Genomic DNA, 20,540 nt, shown 5'->3' on the forward strand with positions numbered 1-20,540 from the left:
GTTAGAGCTTTTCACTCTGAACTGCTTCATTATTGATTGTCTTACAAGCTCTCTGTATTGTGCACAATATACAGATAAACCTGATTGAGTGATTTCATCTAACAGAGCTTGGAAATTAATTTCTTCCACAACAACTTGGTGCCAACCTGGACACTCGGCTCCAGCCTCAAACCTGGATTAGGATTAAAGAGAGACGAGGGCTGCTGGTCGGCTCCACGGCTCCAACGCTGAGATCAACAAACTCAATCCACTGATATCTGGTGAGACTCTCACTCAGGTAATAAATTAACTTAAAAACTCTAAATGACAGAATCTAAAATAGTAAAGGATCTGATAAACCTTTCTCCCTGAGGATTGAGATTGACCAGATTAATAGAGATTACAAAGGAAAAGAATTTAAAAAAGAAGAGAAGTAAGAGAAGAAGAGAAGACAGATCTTTGTAAAAGTGAAAGATTATTTTCTTGAAGATACCTGTAAGGGTGTCTGTCTAAGAAATTGAGAACTTACAGAGATTTTATTGGTTTTCTTGGAAAGCTGAAGAAAAAACCTTGATAGAGTTTTGATGGAACCACAGGTTCTAGGATGAGTCCTAGTTAAAGTCCTTATCGGAGAATAAGGCAGGTATTTACTAGAGTTTTGGTTTCTAAATTCAGGGAACCAAACCTTTAGAGAATCCTAAAGACGTTTATCAGAAATAAAGACCCTCTTAGAGGATTAAGAGGCAGAGCGACCACAAAGCTGATTGGTTTGATTCTGTGAAGACGTTTGCAGCCTAAAGAGGAAATCCCACCTATTCAGAAGAATTGGCCTGAGTGGTTCCAGGGTCTTTTCTCCTCCTCAGGGTGAATTGTTTCACTATATAATAATGAAATAGTCAGAAAAAAGTCTGCATGGTGTGAATGAATGGATAAAAAGTGTCATTTTTCTTGCAGGTGGTTCATTGAAGCTGATCGTTCTGAAAGGAAGAGAAAGAGAATTAGAAGCAGAGGAAGTGAACTGAGGCAAAGAAATCAGAAACAAAGAGTTTAGTTCATCTGGAGAAACACGAGGAAAGTTTGGATGAAAGAGAGAGAACGAAGAGATAGACAGAAAAATGATAAACAAATGGAAATGCTTCTATTACTGAACATAAATCTTTTGTCAATAAATTACAGGCCTTAATATGTTTTATGTTTTTGTGTGTTTGAATAAGCAAATGATTTTATTCCTTAAAAGGATGAATAATAAGTGACTAAAACAAAATAAACCAAATCGATTTCTATTTGCTTCTTTTTTTCCTCTGTCTGAGCCTTGCTGCGGTGCATCTGACCTCTGACCTCAACTCCTCAACCCTGTCCTCCCATGGACCAGATGATGTCCCTCTCACACCACCAGCTGATGAAAGAGATCCAGTGGATCCAGTGGATCAAGAAGATCAGGAAGATGAAGAAAACCTTCATCACCTCCAGCCACTGAAGTGTCTGTTGATCCTGATTTTTATTTTTGACACCAGAGAACTGATGAAACATTTCCATTCAGGGGACGACTGTCAGGTCTCCTGTTGGACATTTGGACTGAAACTGTGTGTGACTGAGCTTTAACAACCTCCGCTGGTCTGCTGTCCAGTATCAGCGCAGAGAAAGAAAAGATAAACATGATTCAAAGCTGTGAGAGGAGAAGACACCACTCTGAACTGGTGATGCTTGTTTCATCTGTGGACAACATGGACATTGACTGAGGGACGATCTGGACCAGACAAAGATCCAAGACCAGAACCAGTTGGACTGACAGGGAGCCGGAGGAGAGAGACTGGGAGGATTTCACTGCAGCGACGCCGACAGCAGGAGGGAGAGAGAGAAGAGAAAGGAGACATTTAAGATAAGTTACACACACGCACACACCCACACACACACACACACACACTACAACGAAGACTGCTGGCTTACTAACCCCGTTCATATTTAGAAATTCTTTAGAAAGAAAAGAATGACTTCAATAGAGTTTTAATGCTCAATAAATAGAGAAACTCTTTCAATTGTTCCTGTTAATTCTAAGTCCTGAACAGAAGGACCAACACTAATGACCCTCTAAGGGCCCATGAACCATAGATTGAGAAACTGTGGAGGGAAACTGCAATCACTTTAGTTCTGCAATGAACTAACAAAATTATGCCATTGAATTATAGCAAGTAAAACAGATAGAGAACATTCTTAACAAAAAATGGTTTGAAATAAATGTTTTAAAATCAATAAATAAAAACTGAATAGTTTTAGACAAAGACAGTAAATTTAATGTTGAATAGGAATAAAGTCAAAGTTTCTCCTGGATTCTAAATGTTTTGAAAACTTCTGACACTCAGATGGTTGAGATTTATTTTGTTCTCCTTTTTGAAGATCTATGCTGTAGTTACATATTAGTATGGGAATAAACAAAACATCTTTCAGGGTTAAGAATTAGAGATCATTAATACTGCAGTGTTTAGAACATGTTGGTATACCATATAATATTTGTTGTATTGAAATTGAATAGAAGGAAATTCTTATAAAATAAAGCTGTGATACATTTGAACTAAGAGGTTAAAAAGACTTTTTGTTTTCCTGGAAATAATTGTTATAACAAAACCTAAAATTAGTGAAGCTTCAGCAGAAACTTGATCAATTTGTTGCTGTGATCCTAAATTATATTGAGATTTCTTGTTTGACTGTGAACACATAACTTAAAACAGGATCCTGTAGATTAGAGTTCAATTCAAACATTAAAATATGTTAAAAGGAGAAAAATTAGAGAATCTTGAAGCTTCAGTAAATTTGATAATTACAATTTGATAAAATAGACAAAATGAGGACTGACTGGAAATTATTGACTGTGATGAAAATTTTACTGATTCCAAATTCTGACTGTTTGTCTGTTTCATGTTGAATGTTTGTGTGTTTTGTGTTTGATAAATATTGTTTACTAAACTAAAATTAGTTGGAGTTTGGTGAAGCAACTTAAGTTTCTAAAGGAAAATTGCATGAGATGATCTGAGATCTTAGTTTGTCTTCAGGATGGTAATTTTTATTTTTATACTTTGACAACCAAAATGATATTTTGCTCTGTTAATTCTAACAGTGTAAGGAGGAAGTAGGACTGCCTACAGTCGACCTTTGAACTGTCTGAGACTGACCCCTCCTAGCTCCTCCCACCTACTGGATTTGTTCCCGCCTTCAGTTTCCATAGCAACGCTCCCTTTGAGTTTCACAGAGTTTAGGAAGAAAGAAAAAACCTGCCATGCTTGATAGAATGAATGGATGTTTATATAATAACTGAGCATGAAATTATATAGTTAGTATTTACATATTAAAGATTAATAAAACAGTTTAAATGGTTTTTAAATATTTTCTTTACTTTGTAGAATAATAAGGGATTTATTTGTATAAATAACTTTTCATAATGACATATAACACTTTTAAGAAAATCAATGCAACATTTTAGCAGCTTTAGATTCCATTCCTTCCTCTTTACTTAAAAAACAAAACAATCAAACTCAAAGCTTCTGAAACTCTTTAAATTCTTTCTTTGGGAATTACTTAATGGAAATAGCTAATGGCTTCTGTTATGAAATAATGCACAATATAATGTATGAACCTTTTGATGAAATGCATCATGGGATGCTTTGCTGGTTGATCCCCAATGACACATAATATGTTACACAATATTTTGGATTGATTAAATTAATTGAAAACTGATTTAACATTTACTTTTTAAACTAAACTTAAAATTGGACTTTACAATAAACATAAACCTTTACTAGGCTTCTTTTAATTGGAGAGTTAACACACAAATAAATCTTGACTAAATTCAGTTGATTCAACATCGTTCTCACGTAAATATGTTATAATTTACAGTGTAGATGGGTAAAACAATGAATAGAGGTTCTGTTTGCCGAAATGATTGGATTTTCCAAAATGCTGCAAATCCTTAAAAGTATGAATACAACATTTTAGCCTAATGAGACTAAATTTACAGTTTTAGACGAGGATAAAAACATAAATCAACCTACATTCAAACTTCAAATTAGATTTGAAGACTCTGTGTGGAAGTGAGGCCCACACTGCTGAGCTCATACGACACAAACCATTGAAATTAAACATATTACTTAGCAGATGGCTGGTTTCTGATGCTTCTGATGACTCGGTTGCCAATGGCGATGCAAGAGCTGCTGCTGCTAAGCTAGCTGTCCAGAGACCTCAGGCAGTTAACTGCCCCTTCTTTCACACTTGCTGATGTTAAGATGGTTCAATCCTTTGCACATTCTCTACCTGACAAACCTTTTGACCACTTAATATTATATTTTTGTCAAATCTCACGAACTTAAGCTAAAAATGAAAATGAAAAAACAATAGTAGATTGTTCCTGTGTTGTCTTATTGTTAAAACCTGCCCACTAGGCTTTGTCGAGCCTCACAGACAGCGAAAACCTTCCTGCCATTTCCTGCCAAAGGCCTGTTGCATCCATCAGACCAGGTGACTGGGTCATGATGAAGGATTTTCAGAGGAAGCTCTGGAAATACAAATGCTGGCCTAGTTCAATCCAGAGGCCAATCCAGCTGCTGCTCATGACCAACACCACCGCTAAAGTCCAGGAAGGAACAACCTGAATCCCCAGCAGCCACAGTGAGGAGAACCAGAACCTCTCTGTAACGTCCATCTAGATCAGACCTCCAAATCCAAAACAACAGAGTCAGTAGTAAAACTTCACTCTACCAAGTATCAAGTACTACAACCTCTGACCCCAAAGAGAACATCGTCCAGTTCAACAGTTAGTTTAAATGTTTCTTAAAGGCTCTCCAGCCAAAGAACTACTGCTGGTCCAGTGGCGAGTGGTCGAAGTGGAGAGAGAAGATTTGAACCATCACTGTTCTGACAGGAGGCATCAAATCCTCCTGAGCAGATAAACTGTCAGTGTTCCTGTTTCTACACTTTACCTCCTCAGTACCGCGTAGCGATAGTCCAACAAAGAATTATTGTGATGATTAATCAGGTTAAAAATTGGCTCATTCTGAAGATTTTTAACCATTTACACCTTTTTTATACAGTTTTATACATTAAAAGATAAAATATTCAGATAATTAAATCACTTGTTAGATTATATTTACAAAGTTTTTTCCATCTATTTTTAAACTTTCTAACTTCTTTTCTGCAGTTCCAGGGTGAGTCTTTCTTCATGACTCTTTAAGGAATGAGAAGCTCAGCTCAATGTTTTTATCCAACCTTGTTATTAATCAGTGAAATAAGTTGGAGGAGAGACGTTTGGTTCCTGTTGCAGCTCAGTGTTAATCTGGTTAATCTGAGAGATGAGCTCCAGTCTAACACTGCAGTGAGGATTAAAACCGGCCAGACAAGGTGAGGGACGGAGGAGAGGTCACCATCAGGAAGTTTGAACCTCTGCAACAAACTGCATTTTAATCACAACCAGCTGCTGATTTTACTGGGTTTTGCTTTTTCCACTTAAATCCTTTATTTTCCGGTTTGGGTTGAATCAGGTGTGGCCCACGTTGGCGCTGTGGCGGGTCATATCCATGTTGGTTTATTCACTAAAAACAGGTTTACTTTTTGTTATCAGATTTAAATGTAAAATATAGCAGAGATGCAGCGATCAGACCTTTTCTGTCCAACACTGATCTCCAGTTTTCATTCTGCTCTGATCTTCCAGTTCCTGGGATTTTTCCTCCAAAGAGAAAAATGTTCTGCAGGTTCTGAGTTTCAGGTAGAAGTTCTGAATGAAACAGAAAATATGAAGATTTTCCCACTTTAGGCTTCAAAGCATTGACCTCTGACCTTCATGGGATGGGAATGTTTTACTTTAAATCAGGACTTTCTGAAAGGCAGAGTTGATGAAAAAATCTTTTTAATGCAAATATTTAAATTTGACCAGGAAAAGAACAGAATGAGCAGCAAATGAACCAAATGCAGAAGAAAAATGTTTTTATTTAAAACACATGAAGAAAAACTGCAGCAAATTTACAAAAGGAAGATTTAATATTCAAATCTGACATGTTGAGAAAAATAGGAGCCGATAGAAACAGAAAATGATCAGTGATTGAGAAAAACTGATCAACATTTCAATGAAATCTGATGAATGAAAGGAAGAAACTAGAAAATTTCGGAAGAAATTTAGCCGGGGCCTGCCAAGGCGCGCCCGTGGGGTTTGGGCCCGGCGTCGTCACGCCACAAATCGGCGTCGACGCTAAAGAACGCCGCAACGTAATCAGTGGCACGCGGAGAACCGCAAGAACGTTAAGTGAGGCGGACGTGCACCATTCGGTACGATTTAAAATGTTGTCAAGGCTTTTATTTTGGAAGTTTTGTTAAACTTCATTTCAAAGGGCCAAACTAATACCATGTGTAACAGTGCTTTGGATGAAAAAGTCAAATAAAGCCAAAAAGAGCAATTACATGATGTAAAAATATTCAAGGCTTTTATTTTGAAATTTTCAGTATGCTTCATTTTAAAGTTCCGAACTAATACCACGTGTAACAGTGCTTTGGATGAAAAAGTCAAATAAAGCCAAAAAGAGCAATTACGTCATGTAAAAATATTCAAGGCTTTTATTTTGAAATTTTCAGTATGCTTCATTTCAGAGGGCCAAACTATTCCATTGTGTAACAGTGCTTTGGATAAAAAAGTCAAATAAAGCCAAAAAGAGCAATTACGTCATGTAAAAATATTCAAGGCTTTTATTTTGAAATTTTCAGTATGCTTCATTTTAAAGTTCTGAACTAATACCACGTGTAAGAGTGCTTTGGATGAAAAAGTCATACAAAGCCAAAAACAGCAATTACATGATGTAAAAATATTCAAGGCTTTTATTTTGAAATTATTATTATGCTCCATTTTAAAGTTCCAAACTAATCCCATGTGTAACAGTGCTTTGGATGAAAAAGTCATATACGGCCAAAAAAAGCAATTACATGATGTAAAAATATTCAAGGCTTTTATTTTGAAATTTTCAGTATGCTTCATTTCAGAGGGCCAAACTAATACCACGTGTAACAGTGCTTTGGATGAAAAAGTCACATAAAGCCAAAAACAGCAATTACCTGATGTAAAAATATTCAAGGCTTTTATTTTGAAATTATTATTATGCTCCATTTTAAAGTTCCGAACTAATCCCATGTGTAACATTGCTTTGGATGAAAAAGTCATATACGGCCAAAAAGAGCAATTACGTCATGTAAAATATTCAAGGCTTTTATTTTGAAATTTTCAGTATGCTTAATTTTAAAGTTCCAAACTAATCCCATGTGTAACAGTGCTTTGGATGGAAAAGTCAAATAAAGCCAAAAAGAGCAATTACGTCATGTAAAAATATTCAGGGCTTTTATTTTGAAATTTTCAATATGCTTAATTTTAAAGTTCCAAACTAATCCCATGTGTAACAGTTACTGAGTTAAATCAGTTATATACAGCCCATAGCAGCAATTAGTTCTAAAGGCCAGTTCTCAGTCCTGATCTGTTTCAACTGAGGATAGATAGAACTACAGCGATGCGTTTTTGTAGTCCTAATGAGCAGCCAATAGCCTCTTGAGTTCCGTTGCTATGTTAAATAAGTTTCACACCAAGGTGTGAAGTGTTAGTGAAAGAGCCTGAGAGCCTCAGAAAATCCTGTCGCATGACTTTGCTCTGAAGCACCGTGACAGAAAACCGTACGGTCTAGATAAATTTCGAAAACATTTTACCGGAGCAGACAGGCGTATCAATGTCAGGACCGATTTTGATACTAATCGTGCGATATTTGTGGGCGTGATGGCGATTTCAAAAATGATTTGGGCTGAAAAAGTTGTCTTGATCTCCCACTCTAATCAGCAAGAGAAGCACTCTAACTTTAGGAAAAATGAGAAAGTTTGGGTCGCTTAGAGGCAAATTGTGGACAAACCGTAACTGGTATCGACGAGCCGTCTTCACTTTCAAAGAGATCACAGACGTATCTACAAAATGAAATTTGAATGGCATTTCTAGGTGAATTTGTGACGACACAGAAAATCCTCAAAAATAGGGTATTTCTAGGATTTTTCCCATTGACTTATAATGGGGTTTTTTTCGCAGTTTTTTGCGAATTATGTCGCCACGTTAACCCCAAATCCCACCAAAAATAATAGCTCCAATGGCGTGAATTTTCTGCACGTTTTGATACCTCATTTGTAGGTGTGCACCCAGCGGTATGAGCCGCATTAACGGTGACGGAAGAAAAATAAAGAAGAAGAATATTAAAGAGACGCTTCTCTCCGACAATAGTAATAGGTTCCTGCCATTGCTTTGCATGGCAGGCCCCAATAAGAGAAACAACATCTTGATATTCAGTGTGAAGCTTTGACTGGAAACAGACAGGAAAACATGAGGATCCTGGAATAATCCTGGAATAATCCTGGAATAATCCCAGCTTCCATATTTAAAGGACTGGAAGAAGAAAAAGTTTCCAAGGACTCAATCAGAATTGTTTCACCAAGAAATAGATTGTAGAGTCTGAACTATCTGTTCAACAGTGAGAGAGTTTCTCTGACAGGAGGAAAATCTTTAGACTCTTTAGACTCAACTCAGCACAGAAACACTGAGGAACCAGAACTGATCCACAAGAACCTAAATCCAGGAATCAGAGGTTCAGTGAATGTGGTGTTGAAGGTGTGGAGGAGGATCAGTGAGTCAGAGGAAACTCTGTAGAAGGACAGAATGCCAGCAGGAAAGTCCACATACACTGCTACTCTGTTAGAGACAGAGGAGGAGGAGAGACGAGTTTCTATGTTATTGTGCCAGACAGAGTAACCATCATCAGAGCAGTTCAGACTCCAGGAATGATCATTATATCCAAATACACAGTCATCACTGCCTCCTTTCCTCCTCATTCTTCTGTAACTCACTGATATATAAACTTCTCCTCTCCACTCAACCTCCCAGTAACAGCGACCAGTCAGACCAGTTCTACACAGCAGCTGAGACCAGTAATCAAATCTGTCCGGATGATCAGGATATGACTGAAGCTCCTCCACATGTGTCACCTTCCTGTTGTCTTCAGACAGTTTGAGTTTTCTGTACACTGTGTTTGTGTCGATGGTGAGTTGACAGGAATCTGATGGAGAGAACAAACACAATCCAGCTGCAGTTATTGATCATTTATTGACACTTTGATGATGACTCCTGAATGAGTGATGTGACAGTTTGAAGATGGTTGAATGTGAGCTGCTTTGTTGTCATGAATCAGATGAAAAACACACTTACACTTCCTCAGACCTGGTGTCAAGAATGGGACTCCAGCAGGCTCCACCCTGAAAGGAGGAGGGGGGTCAGACCATCAGTCTCTTTCAGCAGCAAACATGGACATTACATGTCTCTCAGACACACATTGTCCTCCACTGAGACAGGAACAGTCCAACATTTGGATTGCAAACTGCAGTGGATGTAGGAAGGACAGTTGGTGCTGCTGCAGCACAACTCATTTCTCCAAACACAGGAAAAGCTCCAACAGAGAGGAGAAAGGAAATCCCTCAGTAACAACCTGAAGAAACTCACTGAAGCCTAAAAGGACATCAGGAAACTAAGGAAACATTTCTGGAAGCTCAACCTGATTTAATAATCAGCATTAAAATACAATCAATCTAAACTCTGACACAACACCTGGATACCTGTTCCATCCACACTCCCACACACAGATGAAGGAATGAAACACTAAACAGCCCTGCTGCTGAAAACCTGCTGTGGCCTCACTGTAATATCCAGAAATACAAACATTAAAAAGGAGAAGCTGCATCACATTCAACAAAGAGTTCAACAAGAATCAAAGATTTGATCTCTGAGCTCAGACTCACAAACCAGGGAGAGGCTTCCATTATCACACACCTCTGACAAACACCTCCAACCTTTCAGCACTTCCTCTACCAACCAACACCACCAGGTGGCTCTGCTGCACACATTTACTATGAGTCCAAGAAGAAGAAGCAGCATCCTGAATCCAGCAGCTGCAGTAATGGCTTGTGAAAGTGTCCAAGGAGCATCTGGAACCAGAACCAGCAGATCCAACAGTCCAGAGAGTCTTTGTTTGCATCTTTCCTCTCAGATTTCCAGGAGTTTAACGTTACTGGGACATTCATGGCAGGAGACGCTGCGCTCCATGCACCCCGACCGCAGTAATCAATGTTACTGCCAGTTCAGCTGCTTACAACTATTTAATTGTTTTATTTATTGCAGTCGATTTAAACTAGAAGCTTGGTAAGATTAGATAAAACTTTTCTAACCTAAATCAGTTTAACACCCAAAACTCAGACAGCGTTTAGCAGCTTAACTTTCCTCGATATGTTTTTCAGATTTGATGGTGAATTTTTGAAAGCTAGCAGTTCATGATATCAGGGAGGCAAAGGCGGCACCAGAATCATTGATTACTTTCAAACTAACCAACAAATCAAAAAGCGCAAAGCGACTTGGATGTAACTTGTAAGGCAGCGCTTTATAGAAATGTAGTGAAGTAGAAAGTACAGATACTGTAAAATGTAGTGGAGTAAAAGTTCCCACCATTAAATCTACTTACGTACAGAAACATGAAAAATGTCCTTAAGTTCAGTAACAAAGTTCTTGTCCCAACAACCAGGATCAGGTGAAGGACCTCTGCAGTCCCATGATGCTTCCTCTCCCTCTTCTAAACCATCTGATGGGCTGATATCATCCCTCTACTTTATCAATAAAATGTTTTTCTTTCTCTTATTACGATTCCATTATTTATCCTAAATGTGACGTCAGAGCTGTGGATCTGGAATCTGATTGGTCGGATGGATATTTCCCTGGTTTTCCAACATGAAGGGTCTCTGCCTTTTTCCAAGACGTTGGCAATTTTTCCCAAACTTTATTGAACAATCCCAAAAGCTTTCCCAACTACTGAAAACTTAAACACATTAGTCTTTTCTTGGATCTGTCTAAAAGGTCTTATTATTGTTTTTCATTTCTACCACAGTCAACAGAGCACAATTCTACTTTTTCACCATCATTCACTGCAATTCTTCATTTCCTCTGGAAAACAAGGGATTTCCATTCTCTCCTGATTCCTTTCATTCTTTGGATCATTTTCCAGATGTCGCCCCCTGGTGGAGATCAAACTACTAAATGGATGAAACTGTTAAAATTCTCACTTTCTTTCTTTGCCTCATGAATAGTTTTCTTCACTTTTTATGTAATTTACATATTTTATTAAATCCTGAAAGTTGTGAGTTTTGTTTAAAATCTAAAGTTCTTTATTTTTCTCTCCCATAACTTTTAAACATCCATCTGACCAACATGGAGTTACTTTTCTTCTCCTCTTTGCTTCTTGGGGCTGATTGGTCTGGAGCTCCATCAAATATTGTTTTAAAGTCCTTTCTGTCATCAGATCATCATGGAAATCTAACTGAACTTCTTTTATTAATTTAGTCAGAGTCCCTATTAAACTATTAAACCCATCCCACTCTTTAATTTTCCTTGAGAGCCGTTCTTAGTCTGGAGAATATTCCAGAAAACTGGGTAATGATCTCTGCCTCCAGATGAGGCGTCTAAATATTTAATTATCAAATTAAACATTCAGCTTCAAACTAAATGTTTCCCAGCAGACTGACTAAAGACATTTCTCCCTCTTCCTCCTCTATCAGACCTTCTCTGCTCCTGCAGCAGGTTCCTCCATACCTGAGAGCTTCCAGTCTCCAGTGTGGATCCTTCAGTCCAGCCGACAGCAGCTTCACGCCTGAGTCTCCTGGATGATTGTAGCTCAAGTCCAACTCTTTCAGATGGGAGGGGTTGGAGGTCAGAGCTGAGGCCAGAGAAGCACAGCCTTCCTCTGAGACCAAACAGCCTGATAAGCTGCAGACACACAATTCATCACATGATGAGAACATTGAGGTAGAACCCAAGGTCTGAACTGATCGCTGGTGGGTGGATGGATGATGGATGGATGGATGGATGGATGGATGGATGGATGGATGGATGGATGGATTTGTAACGTGGATTAAATAAGAAAACCAATAAACTGCTGGGATCTGTAATAATGTTTCTTTTTGCACCTAAGATGCAGCAATTTGTCAAGTGTCCAGAGTTACCTGAGAGTTTCCAGGTTGCAGTTTGGACTCTTCAGTCCAGCAGAGAGAAGCTTCACTCCTGAATCCTGCAGGTTGTTGTTACTCAGGTCCAGTTCTCTGAGACTGGAGGACTGGGAGCTGAGAACTGAGGACAGAGCTTCACAACTTCTCTCTGAGAGGCTACAGACACTCAGTCTGAGGAGACGGAGAGGAAAATCTGTTATTCAGCAAATCACAAAAATTTGTTTCTGTATTTCCAGTCAAGAATGTTCTTCTTGGAAAGACTGAAAGGACTTTTTACTTCACATATTGAACTGGATCATTTTGTAGATGGTTCTCCTGTCTTGAAGGATTGAACAACAGACAACAAGGAGGCTGGCAAGAGAAATATTACAATCCACCATGAACTAAATTAATCCAATGTCAGCTTTAACAGAAAGAGTCCAGTGGAAATCTAGGCTGAATAACAGCATCAGAGCTGGTTTGAGGGAAAACACCAGCTTCAAGCAAAAGCAGAGATAATTTCAGATTTCATCTTTCCCTTTTTAACTGCTTGGATACAGAGATGGAAAACTGAGCAGCAACTGACAAAAGCTGTTCCTTTGAGCAACAAGCTAACTATTTAGCTTCAAACTAAATGTTTCCCAGCAGACTGACTAAAGACATTTCTCCCTCTTCCTCCTCTATCAGACCTTCTCTGCTCCTGCAGCAGGTTCCTCCATACCTGAGAGCTTCCAGTCTCCAGTGTGGATCCTTCAGTCCAGCCGACAGCAGCTTCACTCCTGAGTCTCCTGGATGATTGTAGCTCAGGTCCAACTCTTTCAGATGGGAGGGGTTGGAGGTCAGAGCTGAGGCCAGAGAAGCACAGCCTTCCTCTGAGACCAAACAGCCTGATAAGCTGCAGACACACAATTCATCACATGATGAGAACATGAGGACATTGAGGTAGAACCCAAGGTCTGAACTGATGGATGGATGGATGGATGGATGGATGGATGGATGGATTTGTAACATGTGGAATAATTAAGAAAGCCAAGCAACTGCTGGGATCTGTAATAATGTTTCTTTTTGCACCTAAGATGCAGCAATTTGTCAAGTGCCCAGAGTTACCTGAGAGTTTCCAGGTTGCAGTTTGGACTCTTCAGTCCAGCAGAGAGAAGCTTCACTCCTGAATCCTGCAGGTTGTTGTTACTCAGGTCCAGTTCTCTGAGACTGGAGGACTGGGAGCTGAGAACTGAGGACAGAGCTTCACAGCTTCTCTCTGAGATGTTACAGCCACTCAGTCTGAGGAGACAAAGAGAAAAATCTGTTATTCAGCAAATCACAAAAATTTATTTCTGTATTTCCAGTCAAGAATGTTCTTCTTGGAAAGACTGAAAGGACTTTTTACTTCACATATTGAACTGGATCATTTTGTAGATGGTTCTCCTGTCTTGAAGGATTGAACAACAGACAACAAGGAGGCTGGCAAGAGAAATATTACAATCCACCATGAACTAAATTTTGTTTTTTTCATAATCATGTTTGATTTTCTCCCGTTCTAATCCAATGATTCAGGTCGCGGTGGGGCGGCGCTGATCTCCGAAATTCGGGCACTGGAATCAGCCTTCAGTTCATATTAAAATTATTATTTTACAGTACAGTAGTTATTTGTACAACAAAAATGTTTACACAGTACTTTTTATTTGTTAAACAAATGCTTGGGCCTGTAAAAAGGTTTTGATCTTTGGTTTCAATGTATTATGGAGTATTTCATTGTATAATAATTGTAAAAAAATTAAGGTTACTACTTTGCGGATTTTGCATATCACGAGTTTTTTTGGAACGTAACCCCTACGAAAAACAAGGGTTCACTGTATAACACTATGTCCAGCTGCTGAAGGAAGTCTCTTTCTTTTTTGTTCAACCCCCCAATGGGACACTTTGAGGAGACAATGCACCAATATCTAAACTGAAACATGAATATTTACCTCATAATTAGCAGATTTCTATCAAAAAATGCAGTAACAATCTGTGACCTTACAGAGCTTTGTTGGAGGCTTTAACCACTGGCAGCAGCCTCAGAAGAACCTCCTCTGAAGCAGAGTATTTCTTCAGGTCAAACACATCCAGATCTTTTCCTGATGACACTAAGATGAAACCCAGAGCTGACCACTGAGCAGGAGACAGTTTATCTGTGGAGAGACTTCCTGAACTCAGAGACTGTTGGATCTCCTCCTCTAGAGAACGATCATTCAGTTCATTCAGACAGTGGAACAGATTGATGCTTTTCTCTGCAGACACATTTTCATTGACCTTCTCCTTGATGTACTGAACTGTTTCCTGATTGGTCTGTGAGATACTTCCTGTCTTTGTCAGCAAACCTTGAAGGAGTCTCTGATTGGTCTGCAGTGAAAGTCCCAGGAGGAAGCGGAGGAACAAGTCCAGATGTCCATTTGGACTCTGTAAGGCCTGGTCAACAGCTCTCTGATGGAGAGATTTTAGGTTAGATCTATTAAGGAATGAAGACCTCCTAGATCTTTGTGTTTCTTTCATCACGTCAGAGCCAGAGTTGATAAAGGTCAGATGAACATGAAGAGCAGCCAGAAACTCCTGAACACTCAGATGGACAAAGCAGAACACCTTGTGCTGGTACAGACCTCTCTCCTCTTTAAAGATCTGTGTGAACATGCCTGAGTACACTGAGGCTGCTCTGATATCGATGCCACACTCTGTCAGGTCTGATTCATAGAAGATCAGGTTTCCTTTCTGCAGCTGATTAAAAGCCAGTTTTCCCAGAGACTCAATCATCTTCCTGCTCTCTGGACTCCAGTGTGGATCTGTTTCAGCTCCTCCATCATACTTGACCTTCTTCACTTTGGTCTGAACCACCAGGAAGTGGATGTACATCTCCGTCAGGGTTCTGGGCAGCTCTCCTCCCTCTCTGGTCTCCAACACATCCTCCAGAACTGTAGCAGTGATCCAGCAGAAGACTGGGATGTGGCACATGATGTGGAGGCTTCGTGATGTCTTCGTGTGGGAGATGATCCTGCTGGCCTGCTTCTTATCTCTGAATCTCTTCCTGAAGTACTCCTCCTTCTGTGGGTCATTGAACCCTCTGACCTCTGTTACCATACCAACACACTGAGGAGGGATCTGATTGGCTGCTGCAGGTCGTGTGGTTATCCAGAGGAGAGCAGAGGGAAGCAGTTTCCCCCTGATGATGTTTGTCAGCAGAACGTCCACTGAGGTGGACTCTGTAGCATCAGTCAGGATCTCCTTGTTGTGGAAGTCCAGAGGAAGTCGACTCTCATCCAGACCATCAATGATGAACAGAACCTGGAAGTGTTCAAAGCTGCAGATTTCTTTGGTTTCACTAAAGAAGTGATGAACAAGTTCCACCAAGCTGAACTTTTTCTCCTTCAGCACATTCAGCTCTCTGAAGGTGAATGGAAATATGAACTGGATGTTCTGGTGGGCTTTGTCTTCAGCCCAGTCCAGAGTGAACTTCTGTGTTAGGACTGTTTTCCCAATGCCAGCCACTCCCTTTGTCATCACTCTTCTGATTGGTTGGTCTCTTCCAGGTGGGACTTTAAAGATGTCTTCTTGTCTGATTGTTGTTTCTGGTCTGTGTGGTTTCCTGGATGCTGTTTCAATCTGTATGACCTCATGTTCATCATTGACTTCTCCAGTCCCCCCCTCTGTGATGTAGAGCTCTGTGTAGATCTGGTTCAGAAGGGTTGGACTTCCTGCTTTAGCAATTCCCTCAAACACAGACTGGAACATCTTCTTCAGACCAGATTTAAGTTTATGTTGACAAACTGCAGCAAGACGTTCTAAAATAAGACAAAAAGTAAAATCAAGAACTAGATAAAATTTTATTCTCAACATGTTTTGCATTAATGTGATTCCATCTCTTCAAATTTCAGTAAATGTGTGATTTATCCATCAGGTTAAACCTTTGTAGAAATCCTCTTACTGCTCTCCAGACGGTCAGCCAGCTCCTCCTGCTTCATCCTCCTCAGGAAGTTCAGTGTGATCTTCATCACTGCCTCTCTGGTGCTCTTCGTCTGTTCTTCATCCTCACCTTCCAACACATCATCATCATCTCTCTGACTCTCTAAGCATTCTGGGTCATTTGGACTCAGAATCTTATGGATCTTCTTCAGCTCGTTCTTCAGAAAAGTGACAATGTTGTCCTCCAGTGTCTGGAATAGAATAATAGATGAAGGAAACATCAGACTGAAATCATGGAGCCAAACACCAGATGGATGTTTGACAGACTGACACTCCTCTGGTCTACAAAGTGCAGCATGGAGATGACTTTGAACAGAAGTCATGGAAAAGTAGTTATTGTTCATGTACAGACCATAAATATGGAGTCCAGCTGTGTTTGATGCTGCTGGGCAGATGGACAACTGGGAACCTCTGAGCTCTGCTGGTCCACTCTGTGGAGGAACCAGGAACAATTAGGAAGTCAGGAAATATTCATCCAGCAGTATTCAGAAATGAAATCACCAAGACTTTCACATTAAATGTACTTGAAGCAGAAAAACAGAGCATCATATGAACAAAATGGAGTGAAGTTAAAAAGAGGAAGATGAACTACAAGGATGAAGAGCAATAACACCAAAATCACCTAGAAGACATTTTAAAAGGTTGATGCTGAACTTGGACTTCAAACAGTCCAAACTGTCATTAGATCTGATGCTGGTGGAGACAGTTTCCCAGAGCTTGGGGACAGTGGAAGTGAAGGCTCTGTCCACACAGGTCTTCAGGACAGTGTGGGACATCCATCAGGTTCTGATGACTAGATCTGAGGTGATGTGGACATGGAGGAGGTTTGAGATATGTGGGTGTGTGTCCATGTGGGGTCCTCTCCTGGATGTTATAGAGAGGATTTTTAAATGGATCCTGTAGATCCCTGGAAGCCAGTGAGATCATATTGTATCTGTCCACACAGAGACAATCAGAAGGTAAAGGTCCATGATGTAATATCTGGATGTGAGCAGTGAACCAGGTGATCCAAGTAGTTATAAAAATTTAATGTTCCTGCTGATCCCACTAAGAACCAGCAGAACCTCTGATGGTCCACATCAGCTCAGTTTGGTTGAGTTCCAGCAGATCTCACCAACCACATCATGAAGCTTTCCTTCCCTGCAGAACTGCTCTCACAATGCACACAGGAACCAAGTCCTGATGGACCAGACTGGCTTTACCAGGTATTTCCCAGTGGAAATGTGTTCCACTGTTAGTCTGACATGAAGCCAGGAAGCAACAGAACATCATCATCAACATCCCAGAGATAAAGATATGAAGGTGTTTTCATGAGAACAGAGCAGCTGATTTCTGTAGATAATGGATCAAACCTCTGTAAATATAACTGGAAACATCTGAGTTCAGTTTCCATAGTTACAGCAGTTAGATACAGCTCACCTCTCTGATGATGGAGGTCCAGGAGATTTAAAGTGAATGAGATGATTCATTGAACCGTCGCTCTTAAACGACACACAGCTAGGTTCTGATTCTTCTTGTGTGAAAATCTGATGGATCCTGCTAAAAAAAATAAACTCATTAAAATCTTTCCTTTGAGTTTTGCTTTGAAGATATTTTTAATGTGGTTCATTGTAAAATAAAGAGCTGTGAGACACAACAGAACCAGACAGATCATCGACTTGATGTTCTAAATGATTCCTATCAGAACCGGTCCAATCCTCCAACATGTTCCTGATCATTGATCCTCCTGAATAATGTCCAGCCTTGTTTAAAGAGCAGAAAGATTTGTTTCTGAGACCAACATGTTGGTTTGAAATGACTGAGAGAAGTTTGGTGATCTTAGTGTTGAGCTCTGACATGGAGAAGAACCAGGAATCATTTCCACTCTGACCATCCAAGGAGGTTCTGATGGAGCTTCAATCAGAACTGAATGTTAAGTTAGAGAACATGTTGTTCTGAATGCGATTCACAGGAGACATTATTTAGTTTTACTGTAGAAATGTTTGATAATATACCGTGTTGGATGATGTTTGAATCTCAGAGATGCAACTAGAATCATAAAATTAATTCATAGAAACTTTTTCTTTCAGCATTAATCTGTGTTTAATCAGACTTAGAGACTAATCCAAATATAAACCTAGAAATTAAATTTACTTCTGCCTTTGTGTTTCTGTGTTAATATTAATATTTGATTAAATAAATGAATCTGTTTCATTTGGAAAAATTAAGTTGATGAAAATGCATTTAAATGTTTGTGGGTCAAAGGTCATGTCAACATGATAGTTTATGTGTCTTGATTGAAAAGTGAGTTCATTATGGGTCATTTTTGTCCCCGTTATTCATCAGCAGTAATCGGGTGATTCTCTGAATTCGGTACATTTTGGCGTCTCAGATTACTTAAAAATATACCACAATAAATTGTGTTTTTGATCACTGCATCTATTGAAGGACTCTTTAAACCTCCAGGAAAATATGTCTCCCCACCTTATTCATGAAATCCCAAACAGTATTATGAATTTCTTTGTTACTTAGGTTGCTTTAAATTTAACCCCATAACGGGACAATTTCATTCCTCTATGAGTAAAACTCTAACATAATTAAACTAATTCTTCCAGTTCCTTTTAGATAACCTGTCCCTTGATATTAATGTATATCTTATTTGATTTTGAATCATAATAATTAGACTGATAAGTAGAATATGGCAACGTGATGGAAAAGCACTTTTCATAAATCAGAAAAATATACATTAAAATAAACATTAAATCAGGCTTTTTTATGTTTTTGAATCATTCTTTAAACTTTGCATACAGTCCAACAAATATTAGTCTAATATTTGCTGTTATTATGAAAAAAATCATAACAATGTATCAAGTAACGGTTGAACCCATTGTAACAGTTGACCAGACTGTAACGGGGTTGAAGATTTTCACTAAAAGTTGCCATAAGTCCACATTAGCTAGGTTATGGAGCAACATATGATATGATGAAAACAAGAATTAATATGTTTCAAAGACCATTCTTTACTTTTTCCCAAACAACAATAATTATCATTTACATGCCTAAAGGTGTTGAAAGGTTGAGCTTGACAATGACAATGTTTGGATAAAAATAATCAAATATCGGTAAGAAACTATATTAACACTTAAATCTCTTTACAGTGTGAGCAGGAAAAAACTTAAGTGATGTCACTTCCAGGGTGCTGTGGAAATTGGACTGAGCCATTATTTATAAAAAGGAGGGATTGGGATTGGAGATCATCTGGTTCTGAAAAATATCCACATGAGATATTTATTTATCTTAACTGTGTAAATGGTTAATAATCCACTATGTTGGATGATGTTTGAACCACAGAGATGAAACTTTAATCATAAAATTAATTCATAAAAGCCTTTTTCTTTCAGCATTACTCTGTCTGGAAAATAAATTAAATTTAGATTTAGAGAACAATCCAAATATCAATCTAGAAATTAAACTCACTTCTGACTTTTGTGTTTGTGTGTTAAATTAATATTGGATGGTCATAATAACAGATATAAACTGAAACGTTACAGCAGTTAGAAACAGCTCACCTCTCTGATGGTGGAGATCCAGGAGATTTAAAGTTAATAAAATCATCCTTTGACCTGTCACTCTTAAAGGACACACAGCTGGGTTCTGGTTCTGGTTCTGGTTTGAGTCTCTGATGGATCCTGACAGAAACATGATGATTAAAACTTAATCAGCAAAGAGGAGCAGCAGCAGCTTCATCACCACGTCTGTTCTGGCCTGATATAGTGAACGCTGTGTGAAAAGGGCTGTGGACAGTTAGAGATGGTGACCTCACCTCTGACCTTTGCTCTGGCTCTCATCTTCCCCACACAGAGTGGTTTTAGAGGGAGGGACTCCCTCCTCTCTGTCCTCACACTGATCCATGCTGCTGAATTCACATCAGCTCACACACACTTTCTACCTTCACCTGCAGAGGAAACACACATCATTCATCTGCACATCAACTCTGATCATCCTTTACATCATTAGAGCTGGAAAAAGATCAGCTGCTCCTCCTCTGATTGGCTCTTCTTCTCTGCTTCATATCAGTGTCAAGTGAATGCAGTCAGACAGCAGAGAGGCAGAGGAAGCTGCCATCAGCTGCTGCACTTCTACTATCAGTCCACTAGATGGTGGCCCTGAGGTGCAACCACTTCACCAAATTCAGAAACGCTACAACATTAACAAAATGGAAAGGGTATGTCCCAGTTGGAGACCTGAGAAATCACTGATTGGACGACAGTGCTTTTGAACCGGACGTTATCTCTTGATAACTTCCGGTCGGCTTGTTGGTGCGATGCTCTATAGCGTCCGCCATATTGAAAGTGGCTTATCTGCCAGCAAGCTAATACAATTAAAAGGACCGAACTTCGTAAAGTGCTGTTCTACAAAGTATTTTAAGGTAATGAATGCCACTGACACAACCTCTCACACACTATTATATATATAGGAATTACAAAAAAAAAACTAAGGGCAACGTTTCAAACTTT

At 39.2% G+C, this 20,540-nt stretch overlaps 1 protein-coding gene and 1 long non-coding RNA gene across 2 annotated transcripts; both read right to left on the reverse strand.

Annotated features, from left to right (window-relative positions):
- Nucleotides 1-1,097: 1,097 nt before the first annotated feature.
- LOC116724695 (uncharacterized) lies at nucleotides 1,098-5,416 on the reverse strand. Its single transcript, XR_004340250.1, has 3 exons — nucleotides 5,405-5,416; nucleotides 4,440-4,443; nucleotides 1,098-1,902 (listed from the first exon to the last, which is right to left on the reverse strand). It is a non-coding gene; the product is annotated as an uncharacterized LOC116724695 (long non-coding RNA).
- Nucleotides 5,417-8,479: 3,063 nt separating this feature from the next.
- On the reverse strand, nucleotides 8,480-19,638 carry LOC116724475 (NLR family CARD domain-containing protein 3-like). The gene is made up of 9 exons (XM_032570195.1): nucleotides 19,593-19,638; nucleotides 17,464-17,580; nucleotides 16,397-16,475; nucleotides 16,007-16,235; nucleotides 14,072-15,863; nucleotides 13,159-13,332; nucleotides 12,070-12,243; nucleotides 9,236-9,282; nucleotides 8,480-9,086 (listed from the first exon to the last, which is right to left on the reverse strand). The coding sequence occupies exons 2-9, from the start codon at nucleotides 17,511-17,513 to the stop codon at nucleotides 8,557-8,559; spliced, it is 3,075 nt and encodes a 1,024-aa protein (XP_032426086.1). The 5' UTR covers nucleotides 17,514-17,580; nucleotides 19,593-19,638; the 3' UTR covers nucleotides 8,480-8,556.
- Nucleotides 19,639-20,540: the final 902 nt, after the last annotated feature.

The sequence above is a fragment of the Xiphophorus hellerii genome, chromosome 8, assembly GCF_003331165.1.
Source record: "Xiphophorus hellerii strain 12219 chromosome 8, Xiphophorus_hellerii-4.1, whole genome shotgun sequence".
NCBI classification, from domain to species: domain Eukaryota; kingdom Metazoa; phylum Chordata; class Actinopteri; order Cyprinodontiformes; family Poeciliidae; genus Xiphophorus; species Xiphophorus hellerii.

Coding starts and splice junctions, on each gene's coding strand:
- LOC116724475 (XM_032570195.1), bottom strand. CDS start 17,513: ATGAATCATCTCATTCACTTTAAATCTCCTGGACCTCCATCATCAGAG. Junction 13,333..14,071: donor AAAGCCTCCAACAAAGCTCT/GTAAGGTCACAG, acceptor TTGTCTCCTCAG/ACTGAGTGGCTGTAACATCT. Junction 12,244..13,158: donor TGCAACCTGGAAACTCTCAG/GTAACTCTGGGC, acceptor CCGTCTCCTCAG/ACTGAGTGTCTGTAGCCTCT.